Source organism: Dysidea avara, chromosome 10 (genome assembly GCF_963678975.1).
Source record: "Dysidea avara chromosome 10, odDysAvar1.4, whole genome shotgun sequence".
Classification (NCBI taxonomy): domain Eukaryota; kingdom Metazoa; phylum Porifera; class Demospongiae; order Dictyoceratida; family Dysideidae; genus Dysidea; species Dysidea avara.
The window spans coordinates 9,584,263-9,610,924 of NC_089281.1; the positions used below are offsets into that span (position 1 = coordinate 9,584,263).

Here is a 26,662-nt window from a genome sequence, read left to right on the forward strand (position 1 = left end):
TTGTGTTCTTATTGAGTTTCCGTATAACCACAAACCTACCTTCAACCAAATATCGCTTTTAATGGTTGCTCATGGTTTGCCTCACATCTGTTTAGCTTAACTGAATATTTACTGACTGACTACTGATTCCTTCAACCAAAGCATAACTCGACTATGTCAAGGTTACAGGTTTGATTTCTTCAGTGATCATTAATCAACTGTGCTTAGGCCCAAGACATTCCACTGCTATGCATACATCATAGACCTACCTTTGTCCTCCTCCTCCTTTGTGCCCCGTTTCTTGTCTACTTCATAGGCGCTGTTGGTAACGCATTATGGCTTCTGTATCATGAGTATTGTCCATAATTTCTACTATTTGTCATATAGCATGTATACGTAGATGTTAGGGCTTGGACGAAGCTTCGAATGCTTCGTGGGTTTGAAGGTTAAGTAAACTTCGAATTATAAAGTATCCTTCGAAGCTTCGTAATGCACTCATAGTCTACGAAAGAATTACAAATACACGTTGTTATGTTTATTGCAACTGCTTATTCCTCTTACGTGATCAATGTTTGTTTCTTCGCGATCGATCTTCGTGTGCCACGCCCACTTTTAAACAATCGCTGTTCAGCTTGCTACCACAGTTGCAGCCTTAAAAACACGTTATAAAGTGATAGATAATGCATGGAATATGTACTTTTAGCCATTTCTCGGTGATTGCAGTATAGCGGACATGCCCATTTGCAATCGATCGATCGCGTCATTCAGTACTGCTACTATGCACTTTCCAAATGCTTACAAACTTATTAAATAGGTTTAGAAAGATAAAACCTAAGAAAGATTTTCATAAATACAAGAAAACCTACAACTTGAAAGCTAACACCAAAGCTTCGAATGTTCGAACATTTTATTAGCAAATGTACCACTCTGCGTGGGCAGTTCAAAGGCACCGCCAGTGCTATAATTTGTATATTGCACTGCTGCAGACCGCAGCGAGTGCATTATAGCTTATAACGCACTGGTTGCGGTTTTTTAGACCACAACGAGTGCATTATAAGTTATAATGCACCGACCGCAGTGCAATATACAGATATTGCACTGGCTGCGGTTTTATGCAGCATAGCACAAGTGCCGGTGGCGAAGACCACTACGACACCTCACCTAATAGGTGGAAGAACACTTCACAGATCACTCGAATTCTTTTATAGCCTGACATGTAAAGGTCGATTGTGGGCCATAACGTCACCAATACGTATATGTTTACAAGCAGCCAATGGCGATCGAAAAAGCCAACACGGGTGGCCACAACTCTAGTCTACATATATATAAACGTACTTATACACCTTACTAGTCTGGTGCCATCTTAGCCCAGATTAAACTGTAGTCCACTTCGACAATGACTCAATAAAACAAATATATTCTAAATAATACTAACCATTACGTTCGATTGTGGTAACCAGTTTTGTCATGCCACCAGATTCGAGTTTATCCAGTGTGAATAGTAAGAATTAGACTAGTATCGTTTAGTAGTTGGGTTTTGTTTACTTAAAACATCTATTTAGCTACTTTTTTTCGCTCGAGGGAATCACTATGGCGATTAGTCTGGCGCTTAGTCTATATGGCGATTGAGTGATCACGCTGGCATGTTGAGCACTACATAATGAGAGTCGAACAGCGAATGCAGGTTAGTGATATAACCCATAGCGTACTAGCTTTCAATATCTCAGGTGGCTGCAGTACTGCAGGGGGAACGTCATCGCAACGTCCGGCTTGGTTACCCACAATCGATGTTAGAAACCTGGCCTTTATAAGTGTTACAGCTGTCTTGTGAGACTCTCCCCATCTATTAGGTGAGTGGTACATAACAGTTATACAACGTGCACTCGTGCGTTTATATCAGGCAGAGTACTCGTGGCCGTTGTATAACTATATAATATTCGAAGGTAAATTTCAATATTCGTCCCAGCCCTAGTAGATGTAGAACATAGCTAATGATGAAGCAGAATAGTTTTTAGCAATTGATAGTTGAGTCTCGCAATTAATTCTATAATGTGTCGTCTAGTGCCATTCTTTCCTTTGTTGTGGTATGTGCTGGTTCATTGGCAATAATTACAAATCATGTTATTGCAAAAAGATAAATAGCATAATGAAAATTTGGAATCAATGTATGCATCATAGAAAGAAAGAAGAAACTATGAAACAAAGGAGGTTGTACAGATGCAGTTATAACATGTGAACATTTAATCCTTACTTGAGTCATGGCTATAGTATTGAATTTTCTTAATTTCCTTATATAGTTATTAGAAGCATTCTTATAGGTTTTTGCGATTGAATTTGTCACCTTTGCAATTGACTTTGTCTCGTTTAAAGTAGAGTTAGTCTCCTTTACAATAGAATTCATAACGTTTGCAATTGAATTTGTCCCGTTTGCAATTGAATTCGTTACTTTTGCATTAGAATTTATCACGTTCGCACAAGAAATCGTCATATTTATATTGACTGCAATAAACCAGCCGCATATCATAAGATGGACCATTTTTGCAACCAAGCACACCATTTGAGACACTAGAGGGTGACTGAAGCTTTTTATACGCAAAGCCATTCAAGTTAATTAGCTTGTTGTGAGTGACCACACCCATCACCAATGGCAAAGCACAACTGTGAATGTTACTGAGGAAGCTATAGCAGAAGAATTATTACAAGAATTGTTTACAACAGTTATACTTCAACAAGATCATGAAGCAGCTGCTACATCTTGTTTTGTTTTCATGTTTATTGCAGTTGCCTATCTTGTTACAGACGAATTCAATTGAAAAACCGATTCTACGATAGATAATATAGTACAAGTAGGGATTTGAATTCGCAATGGTGATGTCATTTCTGTAGGAACTAATAGTTTTATGTACGGGCAATCCTTGTTATGGGTTTGACTTGGTCTTGGTTACAGGTTCAGAATCAGCCTCACTTCACAAAACATAATCTTCATAAAAATCTTCAGTCATTGGGGACTTAGTTGATGCTTAAAGAATTCTTGTACCATGTCACAATCCTTAGTAATGGCACCACAAAAATTATTGGTGCCACATCTGAGCAACCATAGCGAAGAAGTTCTGAGACAAACTGGCTGCAAACTGCTGTGATTTGATAACACTCACTTAATCTGAAAATGAATAGGAAATTGTCAAGGTAAATTAATGGCCACTCAAAGTCCCTACTCGTAACGAGGATTGTCTGCAGTGATATCACCGTTGCGAATCCCTACTTGGACTATATTCTATTGCAAAAGTGACAAGCTTTACTGCAAACGGGACAAAGTTAATTGCAAAGGTGACGGATTCACTTGCAAAAACCTGTAAATCAAATTGTATTAAAAGCATAGCTTCTACATACAATTGTGTTTATTCTTCCTTGCATGCCAATGCCTTGTATTACATGTATTCGTTTACATAATGATGTTTGTTCTTAAGGGTTGTCACCTGATTTACAAAATTTTGACCAAATCAGATCAATAGCCAGACCCACTGATGTTCCTGATACAGGTAGGTTGTGTTTATTTACTGCTAGTATTGTTGTAGTGTTAAATTGTCACAGGTTAGTGCATCTTTGCACAGTGTGAATAGTAGTGAAATGAGACACATGAGATAATGTGTCATGCGGCCCAAGATGCCGGTACACCATGCCATAGGTATATTGAGAGGAAGAAAGTAAACACAATTTTCATACATGTAGCTCCATGATCCCTTATTAGTATAGTGGCACAAACAAAAAATCGTGCACTTTTTACTTTCCACATAAATAGTACTCCTCAATACATGTGTTTTTAGATATAGTGCCGTGGCTGATTTGACCTTTGGTGACCTTTACATCCATTTTTGTACAGAAAATTGATCATTTTTGTCTTTAACTCCCTGAGGCAGTAATTAACTTGTTAAAACATGGTACCAAACAAAAGATCTTACTGATAGAAACAACTTGGTTTTTATTTGAAGTCAATAGGTGATTTCATTACAAAGTTATGATCATTTTTATTAGCTACAAAATTTGATATATTTACCTGCCCTCGAGGTGTGAATTACCTGTGGGCAGATAATTATGCATAAATTTATCAAATTTTGCAGCTAATAAAAATGATCATAACTTTGTAATGAAATCACCTATTGACTTCAAATAAAAACCAGGTTGTTTCTATCAGCAAGATCCTTTGTTTGGTACCATGTTTTAACAAGCTAATTACTGCCTCAGGGAGTTAAAGACAAAAATGGTCAATTTTCTGTACAAAAATGGCCGTAAAGGTCACCAAAGGTCAAATCAGCCACGGCGCTATATCTAAAAATACATGTATTGAGGAGTACTAATTATGTGAAAAGTTTCATGGCTTTATGAAAAAGTGCACAATATTGCCAATTTTTGGGGCTACGCTGCTATACTATATATAACCGATTAGAACCAATTTTACTGTAGGGTTGCCCCCCAGGAAGAAGAGCCCACCAGCCACTTCCAAAATACAAGCGGCCAAAGTTTCAAGCTTTTTTCTTTTTATCCCCCACTATTCTTTTTGCACACTTTGCAAAACTCACCATAAAACACAAATGCATACTCTATTCAAGCTGAAATTCAGCCTACTTTAAAGGGGTTTTTAAAGCAAATCTCATTACCAATTTTGGTGAGAATTTGATCAACATTCACGGAGTTGTGACTGATTATTCACATAAAATAAATGCCTACTGGATAAACCACTTTTGAAAAATCTGTTGAAAATTGGTCTGTAGTAACCACCTTAGGTGTACCTTTTAGTGGTTTGAAAGAAATCAAGATGAAGACCACAAAGAAAGCAACAACGTGTAACAGTCATGCAATCGAGTTTTGTTAACAAAAATGTTAGTTGCCATAACTACCAAGCAAACAGAAAGATGAATAAAAAATTGAAAATCTTAAAATGGGAATAGGGATCGCTGAAAAAAGCCACAAAACAAGAAGGGATTGCGGGGGTGGTAATGTAAACCACAAATCCCTATTTTGACTCTGTCATAAATTATTAGTTTCATGCTCTGTCATTTTGAAGTGAGTCAAAATAGGGATTTGTGGTTTAGATTAACACCCCAGCGATCCCTTCTTGTTTTGTGGGTTTTTTCAGCAATCCCTATTCCCATTTTAAAATTTCCAATTTTTTATTCATCTAGTTTGTGTACTTTTTATTAATCCAGTAATGGATTATGAAGAAGACTGTTGTGAATAGTGTAATTTTGCATTCTGCATAGTAACACCATCAACACTTCAGTACACACATGAAACTGATCAAATTGTAATGTGCATACAGACTGAGAGTCTCCTAATATGAGCTACAATTTACATTACTGGTGCCTTTAATAGCTGTAAAATTCAGTGCAAGGATTGTTGTTATACACTTGACTGCATTATACATCAGGGTGAACTCCCTTCAGACTGGAAGAGGGCATATGTAACACCAGTATACAAGAAAGGCCGGCGTACTAATCCATCGAACTATAGACCTATATCATTGATTAGTATTTGCTGCAAGTTGTTGGAACACATCATCTCCTCAGCAATATCTTCTCACACTATTGACTACAATATCATGTGTACAATTTAACATGGATTTCTTTGATTGATAATGAAGACTGTGGTGAATAGTGTAATTTGGAGTATCGCCGTCAACGTTTCAGTACAAACATGAAACTGATCAAATTACAATGTACATACAGACTGAGAGTCTCCCAATATGAGCTACAATTTACATTACTGATGCCTTTAATAGCTGTCAAATATTGTTGTTATACACTTGAATGCATTATTTACATGACTGCTCTATTAGAGTATTTAATCTGGATAACCCACCCACGTACAATAATCACGAAGCGAAAAAACCACCTTGCAACAAAGTCATCAGCCCAGATTAAGCTTCCTGGTCTATACTGAGTTTAATAAAAGACAGATTCTATTAGCCATAGGAAATAAACGTAACTTTGAGTACGATCTTGTATGGCTTCTCTAGCGTAATGGCGTTTTAGCAAGAAGAAACGGCTTGGTTTGGGCTGTTTCCATCTGAAAATGAAATCAAAAATAGGTCATGGACATGCACAATGATCCATTCAGCAAGACTTGCTACTTTTTATCCCAGGATTCTCCTTGTAAATTTCGCTATCCCTGTGAAAGAATAATATTATGAATAATAATATGAACAAACAGGCAAATTTCAGTTTTGTCAGAACTACACTTGCTGTTTCCTTTTCACTTGTGATACTTACTAGTGGACCTATACTCCTTGCAAAGAACCACCAGAGGGTTGTTTTGAATTGTAGGATGCTTTTCAAGGTGATTTTTAGGTGAGCGTTCTATTAGGATTTTTGCAGAAAACATGGTCGATCCCTATTATGAACCAATCACCATCATGAACCACGATAGTGGGTTCGCATAATAAGGACCGCCTATGTTTTGTTTTTTTTTGCAAAAAAATGCAAATAGAACGCATACCTAAAAACCATCTTGAAAAGCATACTGCTCACAACATAGTTGACCACATAATAGTATATGATTCCTTCAGTGTGATTTACCCAATGGGGCTAAATAGTGAAGTTTCTATACTGTCTCCAGCTGGGATGATAGCTAAGTACACAATCACTGACTGCTAAACTTGCACTCATCACCAGCATGACTGGAAGCTAGCTCAGTGTAGCATCTTGTGTGTGATTTTAGTAAGGACATGTACCCAGTGTGACAAGAATGACTGAGACAGTAATCATGTACAGCAGTATGGCAAGAACTACATAATGGCTTGGCTCATAAGAATATGTCATTCCTTATACTTTATGTATGCATTCACAAATCAGGGTGTCAATAATCTTAATTTGCTAAATAAAGTATCTAATATTAATCTTAATTCTGGTGAATCTCTGTTAACCTAATGTGTCTAGCCAGTTACAATCATAATGGATTTAGAAAAAGTGCATCTCTGGTAAAACTGCATACTTGCATTCCTTATAGTGCGTATAGTCTTAATGCATAACCACTGACTGTCTATAACTTGTGGCAAGGGCCACATGGGTGAGCAGTTGCTTGCTGTTGAGGGAATTGGTTCTGCTACAAACTTTTAACTGCTTATCAGAGTTTCATGTCTTGTGACAGGTAGCTAAATCAGTATACAGTGTTTTCATGAGCACTGTACGAGGATGGTAATGTGATGACAATGACTAAAAGTCCTGAAACTACAACTACACATCATACAGTGCGATAGTTCTGTATAGTAGGGACCACAAAGGTGTTGGCGTGGCCCATGAAAAACATCATCCAAAAACCAGCCTCAGTTTCCCCTGATGACTATGAAGCAGTATTGGTTAGCTGACACCAAACAAGCCTTCAAATCAACCCAGAAAGCTTCAACAAGTTGCTACTGAATTTTTAATAAATTTATTAAACCGAATTTTCTAGTGACTGACTGACTGATGCCTTCAGACAAGCATAACTTGATAATGGCTAAGGCTATGGACTTGATTTTTTTCACTGTTTGACATCGCTTCAGCTGGACACATGCCTTTTGGCATACCGCAGTACGTACAATGCTTTCTTCGTGGACTTACCAGTGTCCAGCTTTGTGTCACATTCATCTTTGCTGACAGCAAAAAGTGTTTATTTGGCGGTAGCATGTGATGGCTTCTCTTCGTAACAGAAATCGTCCGTATTTTTCATAGTGGCTACTTTGATTTCTGAGGTGCTTTTCGAGCAGTTCTTGATTCGTAATGCTGTGTAATGGGTTGAACACAGCTGACAATGAAGCGTAATGGATACTACACTTTACAGATGATAATTGATAGCTGGGGCACCATTTCTTCTTTTGATATGGTACGCCAATGTAGGGATTTTCCCACAGGGCTACAGTAGAGGACAGAAAATTTTACATTCTGTTTCCGTGTTCCGTTTATATTTGAAATGGTAAACAATTAATGCATGCTAAACAGCTTTGAAAATTATACGTTAACGGAATGTTTTATTAAGCATGTAAAGTTTAATTATGTGTTATTGGTATAGAGCTCTTGTTAAATACACTGTAGCGTACACTTGGAGTCCTAAATTTCCTGGCGTGGAAATTTATGGCTGGTATTAAACAACAAAAGCTGAAACTAGCTACTGCAGCGAGTTACTCTACATATGTATAGTTGTATCTACTCGCACATGGTAAACAGAGTGTTATTATAAATACTGTTAACTATAGTAATGTGCGATAATAAGTTTGCAACTGTGGCAATCAATCACGATGCTTGTATCGCAATATCACAACAAATGGTAAGATAAATATACAGAGGACTGCTTCAATTATAAGAGTATTTTGAGGTAAAAATGTTTGATTTGTGCTCAATAATTGCAAGCTATTATCATATCACAGTGATGGATCTCTATCACACTATTGATATTATTGCACATCACTGCTGTAAACATAGAAATAGACTTCACAGCGCCTACTGAGATAATGAGTGAATATGATAAGCATTTCTCACTGAGCAGCACTCCCAAGTCTAGTGGTCCTGATATTCAAGCTGCCTTTAAGAAAATTGTCATTTGTTCAAGCATTTTGTTTCTTTATGCGTGTATGTGATAGTATATGTTTTAATTACATCCCCTTCAGTGATGCCACAACCGGAACAAACTGAGCTTGTATTCCTGTTGATATCATAGCCTTGATACAACTAGTAAATGACTTGCTTTTTTGTGTAATCATCTCTGCCAAATAAGCAGGCTACTTTAACACCAATGCTTAGTTTTTCCACTACGAAATTAACAGGAGTATCATAGACTGTGTATCATAGACTGTATAGCTCCTACAAAATCATGACATCCTGTATGTAGCTTGGTGTAGCTGTAAGCATTACCTTTGTGCCTTTGTACAACTAAACCAAAACATTACCACACCACTGTAAGAAATGTATAAATAGGCGTTGTAATTTAAACGTTACGTAATTGTTTGTATAACTTCTGAGTGCCTTGAATGCCATGGTATGAAAATGGAACACATAATTATACAACGGCAAACAGAAACAGAATGTAAACTTTTCTGCGTCCTCTATTGCATCTTAATAGACACAACATACTTTAATTAGCAAGCATCGACACGACTTCAAACCCTTGTATTCATGCCGGAGTCAGTTATTGTTATTAACAGAGGTTATTCTCAAAACCATGGATGGTAATAACCAAGTTGATATGATCTTAGATTTTTGTGAGATGTTTAATAAAGTACCACACAAACGATTACTTAATAAACTCAGGTACTTGGAATTACCGGTGATCTTGTAAAGTGGATGGAGCAATTCTTAACTAAATGAAACCAACAAGTAATAGTAGAAAACCATGTATCAAGCAAACTTCCTGTGAGGTGTGAATCTCACAGGGTATGGTATTGTGACCTTAATGGTTCTATTAATGACATGGATGAGAAAGGTTCGACTTTGCTGATGACTGTGTGGTGTACAGAGTGATTTATTCAGAACAAGACTGATTGAGCTTTCTAAACACTATCAGTGCCGGTCACTGTAAAGCAGTAATTATACAACCAAGCAGTAAGAGTAATAAGAAATGCGGTCAAAATTAGACGTTGATGCATACACTGGAACCAAGGTACAACATTACCTAGCGGAAGATATTTATTCTGAGACCGTGATTCCAAGCATAGTTGAGAGGATGGTTCGTGTCATTAGAGGTAAACTTGAAGTAGTATAATATCTCAGCTTTACCACTGATGTATGGAGCTCAAATGTAAGCAGTGATTTGTAGCTTAGCTTGACAGCTCGTTGGGTGAGTGATGATTTTCAGTTAATTTCAGTGGTTTTACAAGCCAAGTCTCTTGAAACTATTTACTTGGTGGGTTGAATACCACAGTAGATATCCAGCTATTGCACAGATAGCTAAACGATACCTAACTGCCACAGCAATATCTATACCATCAGAGAGGTTGTTTTCTTCAGCTGGAGACATCCATGGTGAAAGGAGAAGCAGGGTATCACCAGACCATGGCAGAAAGCTTGTTGTTCATCAAAAGCAACTATTCTTTGTTTGGTAAAAAGTAACTACATGTTAACTCTTTAACTGTTTGTTAGGTTTTTTACTCTTGGTTACTGTTTGGTTATGATTTACTGTGCAGAAACTTGTACCCAACTTTGTACTTTGCTTACAGAACTTATATCTACTCAGTGAAGAATTTATTAAATAACAGTGAAATTTTGCATGGCTGTATAGAGCGGTTTCACCTTTTACGTGCTTAATAAACGTGTGGCAATACCACAATACAAAATAGTTTCGTTTTGTGATCCTCTGTCACAACAGAATCGTTGACAGCAACTATACCACAGTAAAACAATCATGTATCATTGGGCATTAACAAACTAAAAAGATGATAGCGTAGCTAGACTGGTTTTTGATATTTCCATAGAACGTCCCATTTACTAGGTGTGCAAATTTAGAAAATGCGTAGCCGAGTAGATGGAGCATTGTATTGCGATATCAGAAAGTAGACAAGCTATGCCGCCATCCTTCTAGTATATTAATACCAACTGGTACGTAGTTGTTTGGCTATCCATGTTTCTACAGCAGCAGAATACCGAAATATGCACTCCACCTGTACAAATGGCACACCATTTTGCCACACGTTTCAGTTTAACGCCGCACCCTATGACGTCACTTGAAACCGCTCTATTCAATAGATAGATATTGATAACTGCTATCCACCACGCCAAGAGTAAATAATAGAAACCAAGAGTGTTGAACGGTGTATTAGCCCGTGATTAATCATTGCATAAAGTAACACGGATATTTCAGTAATTGTTTGTTTACGTGAAATGGCAATTTGAAATGTGTACATGGCAATGGGTCTTTGTTCACCAGTTTTCGTGTTATTCAGCCAAGTATTCAACAGTTATTTTACAAAGAAAGTGTAGTAAGGACCCAAGATAACTCCAGCTCGCTAAATCAACGTTTGCACAAACTAGCGTGTTGCCACGCCTTCAGGGATCCACTTGGAAATGCCAGAACTTTAACATTAGCTAATTCCCTTTAACGCTATCATGTTTTCGCTTGGTTTAGTGGCCGAATTGGGCTAAACACAGCAACCCTTAATTGCAATGAAAACGAACAATTACTGAATTATCCGTGGTACTTTACGCAATGATTAATCACGGGGTAATATACCCGTTCGATACTCTTGGTTTCTATTATATACTCTTGACCACGCTAAAGGAAAAAGAAAACATGTATAATTATTAGTAATATAACCATAACAGCTAGGATATGCAACATACACTATGTTATACTTAAACATGGCTGTAATTATAGAAACATGACCTAAACACACGAGGTTAGAAGAAAAATCGGATTGGTTGCTTTTATCTCAATCTTTTATTATTAATATATGGGATTATCTGTTTATCGGTAAAAAGCTGTATCGGTGCACCGTTAGTCAAACTTACATCATAAATAATTAAAATAATGACTTAATGTTTGAGGAAACTATAAGGCCTATGAACTTGCACTAACCAGGACTGCCGGTGAGCGAAGTTGCAAACATAATAATTGGGAGCTTATCACCGATCAAAACAGCTTAGCACGTGATGTGCATTCCAATGCCAGTGCATTTTTGGGAACAGGTGTTACTAGAGAGTCAAAGTGACAACTCGTCATCCGTTGTGTAAAGTGCTACAAACAATATACTCTAATAGAGCAGTCACTTAGCTGTGTAATAGAACACATACTTAATTGGTAGTAACAGTCTGGCTCGCAATCCTAAATTAAAGCTAAGACCTGTGTGTCCAGCTTGAAAACCTGCACAGATTGACATACTACTAGGTGAATAAAAAATTGGAAATTTTAAAATGAGAATAGGGATCACTGAAAAAAGCCACGAAACAAGAAGGGATCGCTGGGGTGGTAATGTAAACCACAAATCCCTATTTTGACTCTGTCATAAATCGTTAGTTACATGCTCTGTTATTTTGAAGTGAGTCAAAATAGGGATTTGTGATTTATATTACCACCCCAGAGATCCCTATTCCCATTTTAAAGTTTCCAATTTTTTATTCACCTAGTTGGTGTACTTTTTATTAATCCAGTAATGGATTATGAAGAAGACTCTTGTGAATAGGGTTGGGAGGTATTTAGGTATTAGTAGTTAAAAAGGTATTTTTCAGATACCGAAGCAGTTTTATAAATACCGAATTTGATGTAGTAATTAATTTTTGGTGGTTTAGTGGTGACCATACGTACATGAAGTCAAGCCTCAAACAACCATAAGTATGCTGTGGACAAGGACAGAGCTGTGAGTACATGTTGCAGTATTCAAAATGGTTTTTACTTTTTGGGATACTTCAAAACTTACTTTGTGGCACAATATTATTGTTGTTTCTTTTTTTAAAAATGTGGGTATAAGTGCAAATAATAAGTTTAAAACGTATTTATTGATACCGAGATATTTTTCCTAATACCGTAACGTTCTTCAAAAATGCAATACCGCCCAACCCTAGTTGTGAATCGTGTAATTTTGCATTCTGCATAGTAATACCGTCAACACTTCAGTACACACATGAAACTGATCAAATTGCAATGTGCATACAGACTGAGAGTCTCCTAATATGAGCTACAATTTACATTACTGGTGCCTTTAATAGCTGTCAAATTCAGTGCAAGGATTGTTGTTATACACTTGACTGCATTATACATCAGGGTTAACTCCCTTCAGACTGGAAGAGGGCATATGTGACATCAGTATACAAGAAAGGCCATCGTACTAATCCATCGAACTATAGACCTATATCATTGACTAGTATTTGCTGCAAGTTGTTGGAACATATCATCTCCTCAGCAATATCTTCTCATGCTATTGACTACAATATCATGTGTACAAATTAACATGGATTTCTTTGATTGATAATGAAAACTGTGGTGAATAGTGTAATTTTGCATTCTGCATAGTAATGCCATCAACGTTTCAGTACAAACATGAAACTGATCAAATTACAATGTACATACAGACTGAGAGTCTCCCAATATGAGCTACAATTTACATTACTGATGCCTTTAATAGCTGTCAAATTCAGTGCAAGGATTGTTGTTATACACTTGAATGCATTATTTACATGACTGCTCTATTAGAGTATTTAAACCCACCCACGTACAATAATCACAAAGCGAAAAAACCACCTTGCAACAAAGTCATCAGCCCAGATTAAGCTTCCTGGCCTATACTGAGTTTAACAAAGACAGATTCTATTAGCACAAGCAGCGCATACCAAAAAAAACTTTGAGTGCAATTTTGTATGGCTTCTCGAGCGTAATGGCATTTTGGCAAGAACAAGCGACCCGGTTTGGGCTGTTTCCATCTGAAAATTAAATCAAAAATAGGTCATGGACACGCACAATGGTCCATTCAGCAAGCCTTGCTTCTATTTATCCCAGGATTCTCCTTGTAAACTTCGCTATCCCTGTGAAAGAATGATGATAATAAGAATAATAATAATATGAACAAACAGGCAAATTTCAGTTTTGTCTGAAATACACTTGCTGTTTCCTTTTCACTTGATACTCACTAGTGGACCTATATACTCCTTGCAAAGAACCACCAGAGGGTTTTGAGTTGAAGGATGCTTTTCAAGGTGGTTTTTAGGTGAGCGTTCTATTAAGGTTTTGCAAAAAACATGGGCAATCCCTATTATGAACCCACTATCATTGTTCATGATAATAGAGCTCTTGGTATAGCAGTACTGTACAAACAATACAGTGTGATAGAGCAGTCACTTAGCTGTGTAATAGAGCACATACTTAATTGATAGTAACAGTCTGGCTCTCCATCCTAAATTAAAGCTAACACCTCTGTGTCCAGCTTGCAAACTTGCACAGATTGATATACTATAATAGAGCTGTCACTTACCTTGGTATAGCAGTCAATTTCATGCTAGGTATTGTTTCGTACTTCTCTTGACAGCAAGGTAGCTACACGCATGTCTTATCCTGGTGTTAGTTTGTCGCGTTGGTACCTGTACTTAGTTGTATGTGACGCTGTCCTAGTAATTATACAACCAAGTATTAAAAATAATAAGAAATGAGGTACTTCATAAATTAATAAATAGTAATTAATATTCTCGAAAACTACAAGGCCTAAAGACATGTACTAACCGGGGATAGATTTGCCTGTGAACGAAGGCACAAACATATAATACTTACGCCAGTTCGTGCTGATAACTTGAACAAACATATAATTCTATATACCGCCCACCACAAAGCAGTTAATTACTGTAAGTGCCACACCCAGTTTACTTCGCTATTCACGATGACCGCAGTGGAGGGATTAGCGACCTTGGAGAAAGGCCACTGAACTAATTGTTTGTGGCTAGAGCCTATTTATTTGCTCAGTTGTTTTCAGGTGGCACAGTGAGTTCCAAGTCACCATGCCAGGTGCTAGTGGAGCCACTCTGTGTGATGAACAAGATTAAGCATGTTATCATGATTGTGATTGTTTGTTTGTTGTTTGTTTGTATTATTTTGTATTCTTCTGTTCATCATTCACCTGGGTTGCTAGCTGAATTATTTTAATATTCAGTGTCCATCATCCCTGATGGAGTTAACAAGCATCCCTGATGGAGATAACAAACACAACATACACAAAATGTGCCCTTAGGCAGTAGTAATATTGCACCGATATGAGATTTTGCCGATATTCCAATATTGAATAATGTTTTCAAGTGATTTAAGTTTTCAAGCTGATAAATGTAGCCAATCTGATATAGCAGAACATATCTATTTTGTAGTAATTTTTACTAGTACAGTGGAACCTCCCTTAACGGTCACCTGAGTTGGGAAGTCACCTCAACATAGCAGCCACGTGACTACAGTCCCGACCAATTCCCAATCAGTTTGTACAGAAATAGTTTGCATTCAGCGGTCACCTCTATAACACGTATAATAGCCAACTTTAGCAGTCCCTAACAGCACTTCGCTACACAAAAGGCCTCTCACAAAGCGGCCAGCTACAGCGGCCAGCTACAGCGGCCAGCTACAGCAGCCATTACGGTGAGTAAACTAGCTGCACTACTTTATACTTCTGTAGTACGGAAAAGTTATAAACTCACAGTATAGAAAAGCTCATAGCCATTCCATGGCTTTGCCTCTTCGTGTGATTCTAATTAAAGCTCACCTTACTATCTTGATCCTGGATTTGCAATTGTGTAGTTAACAGTTTGCCGTCTTTAACCCTTAAACGTGCAAAGGCCATTATAGTGGCCCTCACGCATGGCAGTAAACAAAGCGCTGTAACTTCCGAACCATTGTCCCTATGGCTACGCAACTGCCATCATTTAATTCGTGATGTAATAGTGAATAAAATGATATGTAGGGTTTTACCCTACACTGAAACACAGGGCCAAAAATCGCCATGGAACTAACTTTTACGAAATGAACACGTAAAACTGTATATATACCTTTGGAAAAAGACTTGTATCTCCTTCCCAGTTCATTCTATTGTTCTACAATAAACGCCGATCGATTTGCCATTCAATTATGCCTCAGGCCATATATGGGTCACGTGACTCAGCCAATTACAAATATGGCTGCCACCATAAGGAATACGAAATCGCGAAAAGTCAAGACGCTGTTCTTCATCGCTTCATAACAAGTGAGCGCCTGTTGTTACAGTGGTTATTTAAACTTCCCCTGATAGCCTGTTGAATAAACTTTCTGTTTATATAAGGTGTTAGGCTAATTCAGTTTAGCAAACTCTCACCACTTTCAATATAAAACCAATTTTGGTAAACACGCATTTCTCAAAACCTGCATGCGCGTTTAAGGGTTAAGGAAGTCCCTGTTTTTACTCACAGACTTTGTAGCCAGGGATCAGCTCAATTGCTGTCTCCAAACTCAGAATAGCTTCAGGCTCATTTGTCTGCTAGCTATGTAAGTAAGCGATGTACTGGAGTGTAGCTAGATGCATTTTTATAGCTAAACCTGAGTATATAAGCCCCTGGAACTTTGTATAAAGGCCAAACCTCAGTTTATGTCCTATGGCTGCTTTATGGAGGATATTGAGTTAGGCAGCCACCTCTCTATAAAGGCCAAATATTTCTGGCCGGAAGGTGACCGCTTTAGACAGGTTCCACTGTAATTTGATTGTGAAGGACCAATTTAGCTTGTTTAAAGCAGCAGTCTTGCTACAACAATTGCAACAGCTGACAGTACACTGAAGCAGTAATAACAACATTCGTGATTCAACTATATGCATTTGTAAACATCATTTGGTGTACATGACCATGTATTTTTAAATACATGTACATACAGTACTAGAGATGCAACAATATATCGATATATCGCGTATCTTATCGTTTTAAGACAATATTGCTATGTCGATACAAAGTCAAACAACATATCGATATATTGTGTATCATGATATATCGACATATCGTGGCTTGTTAACATGACTGACAATCAAATTATTGTACATTGTGGTTAAACTGAGCAGTATGTAATGCTTCTCAAAGAAAAATTACATGTAGCTCACTTGTTTCTCTTAAAAAACAACAACAACAAAGAAACAACATTAAAAAATAATATAGACCATTGCTTAGACTCCACTTTGTATCGCGCAATATATTGCTGTATCGTGATACATCAGAGGCATTGTATCGATATGTCTACACACTGTATCATTGCATCTCTAATACATACACATATCTGTATCTGCTGGTGTTTTCATTGTGGTGCCGATCCGATACCAATATACAAAAACAAGCCGATATATGGTTTTTCCAATAACTGATCCGATTACCGGTGCAACACTATTAGGCAGATAATTGCTATGTGGTTGTGCTTGCTGCTGTCTATTTACTCTCATACCTTAAACTATATTATTGTGTCTATACATAGTTACAGTCTGCAATGCTACCACACGCTGAAATTATACTTGTTCTTTGGTTGTATATCCATTATATTCTGGTATTGGATTTTTATCTTATTGAAGGTATTGCCATCTTTCACAGCGATCAGCTGCATGCAGGCGTGTTCTCCAAAATTTAATTTCATCTTTTAGTGTATCCATGGCATCACGTGATCATTTTAGGACATTAACTCAGATAACAGTTGCCAGTGACAGATAGTTGATATACTCTACTTTTTTTATCATTGAGGTCTGCTCTTGACAACTCCAGCAGTCATGTGACTTAATCCAGTACCCTGATCCATCCTCATTAAACAACTGGTATTACACGAGGAGAATGACGCAAAATAATTTTGTTGAGTTAGACTAAATTTTATGGACTGTTTATTGGATGTTTAAGCTTCATTGCTTGTAGGCGTGAGATTCAATACTATAGATGTGAGAGCATGCACTTGCACCTCAACTTCTGAGAATCATGCGGGAGGGGTGACAATGCATGATGTGGTCTTTCATGATCGAGTGATCAAGACAATATAACAGTATCAGGCCCTCGTGATTGTAACTGCATCGCTTATGTTTACTGTATGTGCTACTGTGTATGTGCATCTTTTCCACGTACACACACTGTGATGGCCATGCAATGTTTGTACAGTACATGCCCTATTTAGATTTTCTCATTGGTAGTTGTATGTGCTCCAGGCCTAGTTATACAGGTACAACCAATTACTAAAAATAATAAGAAATGTGGTTAAAATTCTGTCATAGAATGAATAAATAAATGTTCTCGATAACTACGATACCTATAGATATTTACTAACCAGGGATAGATTTGCCTGTGAATAAAGACACAGATATATAATACTTATGCCAGTTTGTGCTGATAACTTGAATGGATGTGTAATTCTATATAACTCCCAGTCCAAAGCAGCTAATTAAGTGCCACTCCCATATTCATGATGACCACAGTGGTACTTCTGTTCATCCTTTACCTGGCTTGCTAGCTATGTTATAGTATTGTGTTACACATCATTATACCATTGCTACACCATTGATGTACTGGAACTCATCTACCAGTATTTTCGTATTGGGCCTGGCAGGTCATTGTGTAGAGAATGCCAGCACAGTTTTCAGGTGATAAGTTTGTGTGATAATACATAACTCTCAACCTGAAGCCTTTGAGTGCCAGGAGTGAGATCACTGACATGCACTTTGAGACGAAACTATATAAACACTGCCATAATTACATACATCCGTTGCAACCTGATGGAGATAACAAACACAGCATACACAATATGTACCCTTGCATGTATGCTGATACAGTAATTGGTATGTAGTTGTGCTCGCTGCTGTTTATTTACCTACATACCGTAAACCATATTATTGTGTCTATACGTAGTTACAGTCTGCAATGCTACCACACGCTGAAATTATACTTGTTCTTGGGTGGCATATCCATTATATTCTGGTATTGGATTTTTATCCTATTGAAGGTATTGGCATCTTTCACAGTGATTAGCTACATGCAGCCGTTTGTTCTCCAAAATTTAATTTTGTCTTGTAGTTTATCCATGGCATCATGTGATCATTTTAAGACATGACCCAGTTCATATCGTACAGTGTGGTAGTACTGTATATTAGGGATCATGGAGATTTGGGTTTACCTAGCCAAAAAATCACCCAAAAACCAGCTTCACAACTCTATCCTGGCACCTTGGCGGTATCGGTTAGGTATAATAAAGCCAAAAAGTGCCTTCAGTATAATCCTAAAGGCTTCCAATAAATTGTTACAAAATTTTATTCAATATAATTTTCTGCCTGCCTGCCTTCCTGCCTGCCTGCCTGCCTGCCTGCCTGCCTGCCTGCCTGCCTGCCTGCCTGCCTGCCTGCCTGCCTGCCTGCCTGCCTGCCTGCCTGCCTGCCTGCCTGCCTGCCTGCCTGCCTGCCTGCCTGCCTGCCTGCCTGCCTGCCTGCCTGCCTGCCTGCCTGCCTGCCTGCCTGCCTGCCTGCCTGCCTGCCTGCCTGCCTGCCTGCCTGCCTGCCTGCCTGCCTGCCTGCCTGCCTGCCTGCCTGCCTGCCTGCCTGCCTGCCTGAAGGCAAGTGTAACTCGATAACAGCTAAGGCTATGGGCTTGATTCTTTCACTGTTTGACATTGCTTTGTCCCAAGACGTGCCTTTTGGCATACCGCGGTATGTACAGTACAATGCATGCATCATGGACTTACCTTTGTCCTCCTTTGTGTCCCATTTCTTTTTGCTGACAGTTCAAGGTGTCGATTCACGGTAGCACGATGCATGGCTTCCCTACAGAACGTTTGTAAACAGGAATCGTCCGTATTTTCCGTGGTGACTGGATTGATTGCAGATACGATTCTAACACTGTTCTTCGTTTATGATGCTTTGTAACGGGCTGAACATAGCTGAAAGCGAAGCATAATGGCCACTGCACTTTCGAGACAATAATTGATAGTTGGGAGCACGCAAATCATATTTTCATGGTGACCGGATTGTTGCAGAGGCACTTTTTGAAGTCTTCTACTGATTTTCGTCTGTAGTGCTGTGTAATGGGCTGAACGTAGCTGAAAACGAAGCGTAGTGACCACTGCACTTTTGAAGCAGTATTTGATAGCTGGGGCACACGTTCAAACAAAAACATTAATTCTGGTGCCATTCTTTCTTTTGATGAGGTATATGCATGGGTTCACAATGTTTCAAAAAAAGTAAATAAGCAAGTTTAAGGAAAAATTAAGAATTTTAAGTTCGATTAGGGATCATAGAAAAAAAAAGTAGGGAAACAAGGGAGGTCGCCTATACCTGCAGATATACTAGTGAACATTTAATCCCTAATTCAGTCTTGATCTGAGGGTATAGACTGAATAAGGGTTTAAGTATATCTGCAGGTGTAGGTGACCTCCCTTGTTTCCCTACTTTTTTTTCTATGATCCCTAATCGAACTTAAAATTCCTAATTTTTCCTCAAACTTGTTTAAAATAACTCAGATAACAGTTTCCAGTGACTTATTTTATCATTAAGGTCTGCTCTTGGCAGCTCCAACAGCCATGTCTTAATCCAGTACCCTGATCCATCCTATTGTAGAACATGAGGAGAATCATGTGACACAAATTTTGTAGAGTTACTAAATTCTGTCAACATGGATGTTTAAGCTTCATTGCTTGTAGAAATGAGATTCAATACCATAGATGTGAGAGCATGCACTTGCACCTTAACTCATGAGAATCATGCAGGAGGGGTGACAATGCATGATGTATTCTTCCATAGTCGAGTATTCAAGACAACATAATAGTAGCAGGCTCTCAGGATTGTACAGTAATTGCACTTATGTTTACTGTATGTGCATCTTTTCCACTCACACACACTGTGCACTGTTTGTACATGCGCCGTTTGTGGATTGTCCTATTGGTGGTTGTACTTGGTTGTATGTGCTAGTAATAGTAATAATTATACAGTACTAAAGATAATAAGAGCAGTCAAAATTACATCATAAATAATGAATGAATGTAGGCGTACACTAAGACTGCAACGCCTACAGACATGTACTAACCGGCGATAGAATCGCCATTCATTGAACAAAGGCACAAACGTATAATTCTTACTCATGTTCGTGCTGGTGACTGAAAACCCATGTTATTCCATATAATGCACACTACAAAGGTAGCCATGCTGACACCAACAGGAAGGAAGTTTGTCATGCAAGCTGTACAAGACAGTGATAGCAGTATGTTTCCTTGTATTGTATCCTTCGACTTGGCTTGGTTGGCCTGGTTGTCTGTAGAGATGTACCAATACGGATGTTTCAATTGTACTGATATCCAATTAATCTATACCTTAGAGAGCCAATACCGATTATACCGATCCAATATTTGCATACTGTATATTGTAAGATGTAAATACAGGTGTAGCTACTGCATCTTTAGTATTGGAAAAAAATTTTTTTTTTGACTAAAGCGTAAATATATACCTATTGTGGGTGTCTGGATTCAGTGGAATGGAATGGTAATTAGATAATTTCACCCAGTGCTCACCTCTTTATAAAGATCACCTAACAAAGATATAAAGACCAGTTTACTTGAATATTCAAATTGCTGCTATCTTGTTGTGTTAGAGTGTATCACCATAGGATGGTCTTTAACATGCCTAGAAAAGTCAGAGTGATACATGCACTGTTCCACCACAGATCTTGCCATTCAACCATTAATGCACAAACCTTTCTCTGGTATATGGTTTGTAACAAGTGCACAAAAAAATTTTTTGGGAATTTTCAACTAGCATATATAGATAGTTGCCAATATCAACATTCATTTCTTGGCCTTACCAGATTTTAGCTCCTAGTTTTAGTTAGATATTAGCTCCTAGTTTTAGCTCCTAGTTTTAGTTGCCAACTTTTAGTTTTGTGGATACATCTTTTTTTTGTACAGCCAAGCTCTTTTTGTATGGGTGTATTATTGTATCATAAATCAGATATCACACTGGCTTTTCTAGGCATAACATGTGGGCGCATGCATCGATAAGACTGTCCTATAAGGAGACACCATAAAACGGTCTTTATAAGAGGTGGTCTTCATTAGAAGGAGGTCTTATAAAGAAGTGTCCACTAAGTGAAATTACCTAATTACACCACCACCTCCACCATTTCATTCCACTGAATCCAGTCGCCCACCTATGGTGGTGTGGCCTCTATTACACTACCCAGACAATTAGGCATCACGAAAAAAAATTTATTAATGCTCCCACAAAGGCTTGTCTGAATTACTCCGTATTTTGATTAGTTATCATGCAGCAGATTGTTTTCATCTTGTGTTGCGGTTTCTTTGTTCTTAGTATGTATACTGTATTCAGAAGACCTATACAGTACGATAGTATCATACAGTATGATAGTAGTACATGTAAGTATTGTATAGTAGGGACCACAAAGAAGTAGGTGTGGCCCACAAAATAATATCACCCAAAAACCAGCCTCAATTTTCCTAGACGACGATGAGGCAGTATTGGTTAGGTAAAACTAAGCTCAAACAAGCTTTCAGATTGACCCGAAACACTTTCAATAAGTTGCCACAGAATTTAAAAATATATTTATTTAACGGAAATTTCTATTGATTGACTGAGTAAGTAAGTAACTGACTGATGCCTCCAGACAAGCGTAACTTGATAAGGCTAAGGCTACGGGCTTGATTTTTTCACTATTTGACATCGCTTCGGGTCGAGAGATGCCTTTTGGCATATTGCAGTACGTATACAATGCATTCTTCACTGACTTACAGTACCAGTGTCCTCCTTTGTGTCCCATTCATCTTCGCTGACAGCGAAAAGTGTCGATTGACGGTAGCACGTGATGGTTTCCCTTCGAAATGGAAATCATCTGTATTTTTCATAGTGGCTACTCTGATTGCAGAGGTGCTTTTCGAACAGTTCTTGATTCGTACTGCTGTGTAACAGGTTGAACAGAGCCGACAATGAAGCGTAATGGATACTTCACTTTTCAGAAGATAATTGATATAACTGGGATGCATGGCACCATTTCTTTCGGTATGCATGGATTGCAGAGGTGCTTTTCGAACAGTTCTTGATCTGAAATGCTGTGTATCAGTTGGAAATAGCTGACAATGAAGTGTAATGGATACTTTGCTTTTCAGACGATAATTGGGGCGTACGGCGTCATTATGCGTGGGTTCTCCAAGTCATGAAATTATTTACAAAAACAGTTAACAAACAAGTACACAGAAAAATTTGGAATTTTCGACTAGAGTAGGGACCATAGCACATCAATAAAAAGTACTGAAACAAGCTGGAGTAGTGCACGATATTAAATCACAGTAAAACATTAAGAAGTGTTATATCCTTACTGTGCTCAAGATACCATAATGGAAATGCACAGTAGGGATATAACATTTCTTATTGAGTTAATATCGTGCACTACTCCAGCTTGTTTCAGTACTTTTTATTGATGTGCTATGGTCCCTACTCTAGTTGAAAATTCCAAATTTTTCTGTGTACTTTTTAACAATAACAACCATGCTTGCATGTGCACTCGTGTGGCTTCTTGTTGTTTAGTGCTATACAGCATAGAAATCTATCTATTTGTTTGTACTGAGCAAGAAAGGTTTTTTATTACTGTAATGCAAATAATGGTATTTTCCATATCAGTGGTAATATCACTTTGTAGAGCGTTTGTGCCAATTACCGATAGGGTAGAAATTGCCATATTGGCAACCAATCCGATCAGCAAGCCAATTATCAGTGCATCCTTAGCTGTCTGTTTGTAAATGTATTGTAAGCAGTGAGTGTGTCATGGTGGTATGTTTTAATGTTTGTTTGTATTGAAGATTTTGCCTCATCTGGCTTGCTAGGCTCTAGCTTGCTGACTTGGCTGTCTTCTTCTTTTTTTTTTATCTGGTTCACCTGGCTTGCATACTCTACTGAACTACTACAGCATTGTGTATCTCCTGCAAGTTGTGTATGCATACGGTGTGTACACATCACTGTGCTATTTCCACACCACTAATGAACCGCCAGTGACCTCTAGTTGATACTATATTGGCTACCTAGCTGAATAATTTCTATCTTCAGTGTTGCTGATAATGTATTGCTGCATACAATACTACAGTAATGTATGTATACATTGTAGCTCTCTACTGTATGTTTTGTATGCATATATACTGTGTACACATCACTGTATCGTTACCAGCATGTGCTGCATTTTGACATCATGTTTCTCTTATACCTATCCAGGACTCTTGTGTGATTTACTGTGGTCTGATCCAGACAAAGAAACCAAAGGATGGGGTGAAAATGATCGAGGTGTTTCATTCACTTTTGGTATTGACATTGTCACTAAGTTTTTAAACAGACATGACTTAGACCTTATATGCCGTGCTCACCAAGTAAGCCAAGATGTTATAATTCCTGGTTTTGTATGTTGTTTTTTATAGGTAGTAGAAGATGGATACGAGTTTTTTGCTCGTCGACAATTAGTCACATTGTTTTCAGCCCCCAACTATTGTGGTGACTATGACAATGCTGGTGGAATGATGACTGTTGATGAAGATTTACTTTGTTCTTTCCAAGTATGTACTCATCATGAACCACAATAAGGGGCTTATAATGGGGGAGATTGCCCATGTTTTGTTTTTTACAAAAATCATAGAAATTAAATACCTTAAATCCACTTTGAAAATATCCTTTTATCAGAACAACCCTCTGGTGGTTCTTTGTGAGGAATATAGGTCCAATATAGAGTATCAAGTGAAAAGGAAACAGTATTTTCTTGATATCTGACCACAACACAAGTATGTTGCGTACTGTTACTCTATAATAACAGTACTCATTCTTCCAGTATGATCCCTTATAATTAACATTTAGCATTTTAAAGTTTTCTTAGCATACTTTTTTTTGCAAAAAATGGCGTCTTATTGCATGACGTGATTTTATAGAGCACTTTACTTTAGACCACACATGGTCTATAGCCAGCACGAGATTCATGCACACAGTATATAGTTTCTTCCAACTGTGGCGCATTACATGTATAGAAACACCAGAGATACTACAGTGCAATAGCCGCAATTGTATTACTTTTAATTCTAAGGTATAGTGTAACTGTAGATGCACGTGTACAGCTCCTATATTGGGATAATTGTTCTATTAGAGTATCTTGATCATAGGAATGGAGAGTACAGATATACTGGATGAGCAATATATCTGCGAGAACACTTCATGTCTGTACAGCAGTCTGATCACTTTGTGGTGTCTAAATAACTGAAAGTGTTAATAAAGAAAAGTAATGTGTTGATATGGTTTCATTGACAAGAAACCATACTAATGTTTTCTTAAAAGTGTATTCCAGAAGTGGTTGTAAAAGTCTACCTTCAGGCATTTACTGACCAATTAGATTGTCACCCATTTCCTTGTTAGGTCTGAGGTCAGGGAAGTTATATATGCCAGGGGTGCACATCTAGCAAATAATAATCATTTTGACAAGCTTCTATACCATCCCCAACTAGGTAAAACTTATCCCAGAGCCTTGGTCAGACATTTGCCCTTTTCTACCATTTTTGGCTAATGTCTGAGCACTTTTAGAAAGTTTTTGTACAGTACTATTGAGTATGTCCGACCAAATAGCAGATTTGTCAGATCAGTTTCAAAATATAATTTCAGGCCATGTTACAGTGTACCCTGAAATTTGTCTGTAACCACATTTGGAACTTTTTATTGCAAATTTCTATTTACTACCAGTAGAATTCTATTAAACGCCCACCATTCTGCCTGCTGAAGGACAATCTTGGGGTAGAATTATTTCTTGCTTGTTCTAGCAGGTTGTGTTGTGGCGTGTACCCAAGCTTTTTATAACAATTAGGATGGTTTTCTGAACTTGCCATTATTTGAGCTGATTAACTGTAGTTTATGCATGGAGTGATGTGTTTATTAGAGGTACACTGATATCGGTAATATCAGAAATCAGTAAAAAAGTTTACTTTTAGCAGATATTTCACTTCAGCACTATAATTATGCAATCTGAATCATAGTTGACCTTGTAGTACAATAGTTAAAGCATCAGTGTGAAGTTACGAGCAGACTTTCAAAGTGTGGGGGTTTGAATGCTCTTTCATAGACCTTTTTATCACCACTTTTTCCATAATTTTTTTTTCCTTTTACAAAAGGGTTTTAGCAAACAGCTTTTTAGGGGGTTGCCATATTTTTTTACACTGAAAACCTTGTTGATCAGTTACAGCCTACTACCACTAAATATTGGTATTGTAATCGGTAATTTTGTAGCCAATAAATTGGTTATCATTATAATTATTGGTAAATTTCCACATCAGTGCAACTCTAGTGTATATTGTAAAGAATTATACATTAGGAGACTTAAAGATAGTCTTTTGCAGCGTAACTGCGTGAGTTAAAGTGTAGACTCATATGAAGTATTCATGTGGTAGGAACTACATGTAGACAGCTTCTAATGTACCTGTAGGTAGAAACAAAAAAGTTTTTTGTAAGAATAGCCAATGTGCAATGGAAATCAAAAAGCTATTTTTAAAATTGGTTCTCCCTAAATGGTTCCATTCGGGTTCTGTTCCGTTACAGCTTTTATACCTTCCCCTGAGGTCAGAGAAGGTTGGGTATAGGCTGTCGTTTTCACCTGTATTGTTACTGTAATAACAATGCTCTGTTGCTAGGAGATTTAACCAGATTGGGCCAATGTACACCATAGTATAAACAAGTATTTTGAGGTAATTAGTGTTGTTGACTGATTGGCTAGCAGCCATGTCAAATCATAGATATACGACTCTTAATAGGGATTGAAAACAGCGTCACACACCCAGTACTTGTACATTTGACATCACTGGTTAGAGACGAGTTGCAGTTCGCTTGCTACTGCTTTAAAGAACATGAAAGACTGACATTTCTTCTTACTGTAGAGTATTCCTATAGGTTTTGTATAATATTAAGGTTGAATGATACAAGCTGCTTTGGTGGAAGCCACTGAGTGACCTTCCCACAGAAGAAATTTGTTATATTGTGCTGTTTCGGTATTGCTTCTACACCAAGGTACATTGTTGTTCCTGTGGCCTCTGCACACACTTCCTGGTATCAATGATATTCCTGGTATCAATGATACGTGGCTTAGAATACCTTTGGTCATTAGAATTGAACAGACCGGTTTGTAAGTCACACCCCTGGGTATATTTCCTTAGTTATAATTTTGCTCGGTGCTGTAATACCCTCATGTTTCTGTTCTTGTAATTCTACATGGTT

At 37.8% G+C, this 26,662-nt stretch overlaps 1 protein-coding gene across 1 annotated transcript in view; it reads left to right on the top strand.

Annotated features, from left to right (window-relative positions):
* The window catches only part of LOC136237121 (serine/threonine-protein phosphatase PP1-beta catalytic subunit), a 35,182-nt gene that overhangs the window by 3,180 nt on the left and 5,340 nt on the right, over window positions 1–26,662 (top strand). Inside the window, exons 5-7 of the mRNA XM_066027419.1 lie at window positions 3,447–3,518; window positions 23,642–23,793; window positions 23,842–23,976. Of these exons, the coding sequence (XP_065883491.1) occupies window positions 3,447–3,518; window positions 23,642–23,793; window positions 23,842–23,976 (359 nt within the window). The remainder of the gene's footprint in view (window positions 1–3,446; window positions 3,519–23,641; window positions 23,794–23,841; window positions 23,977–26,662) is intronic.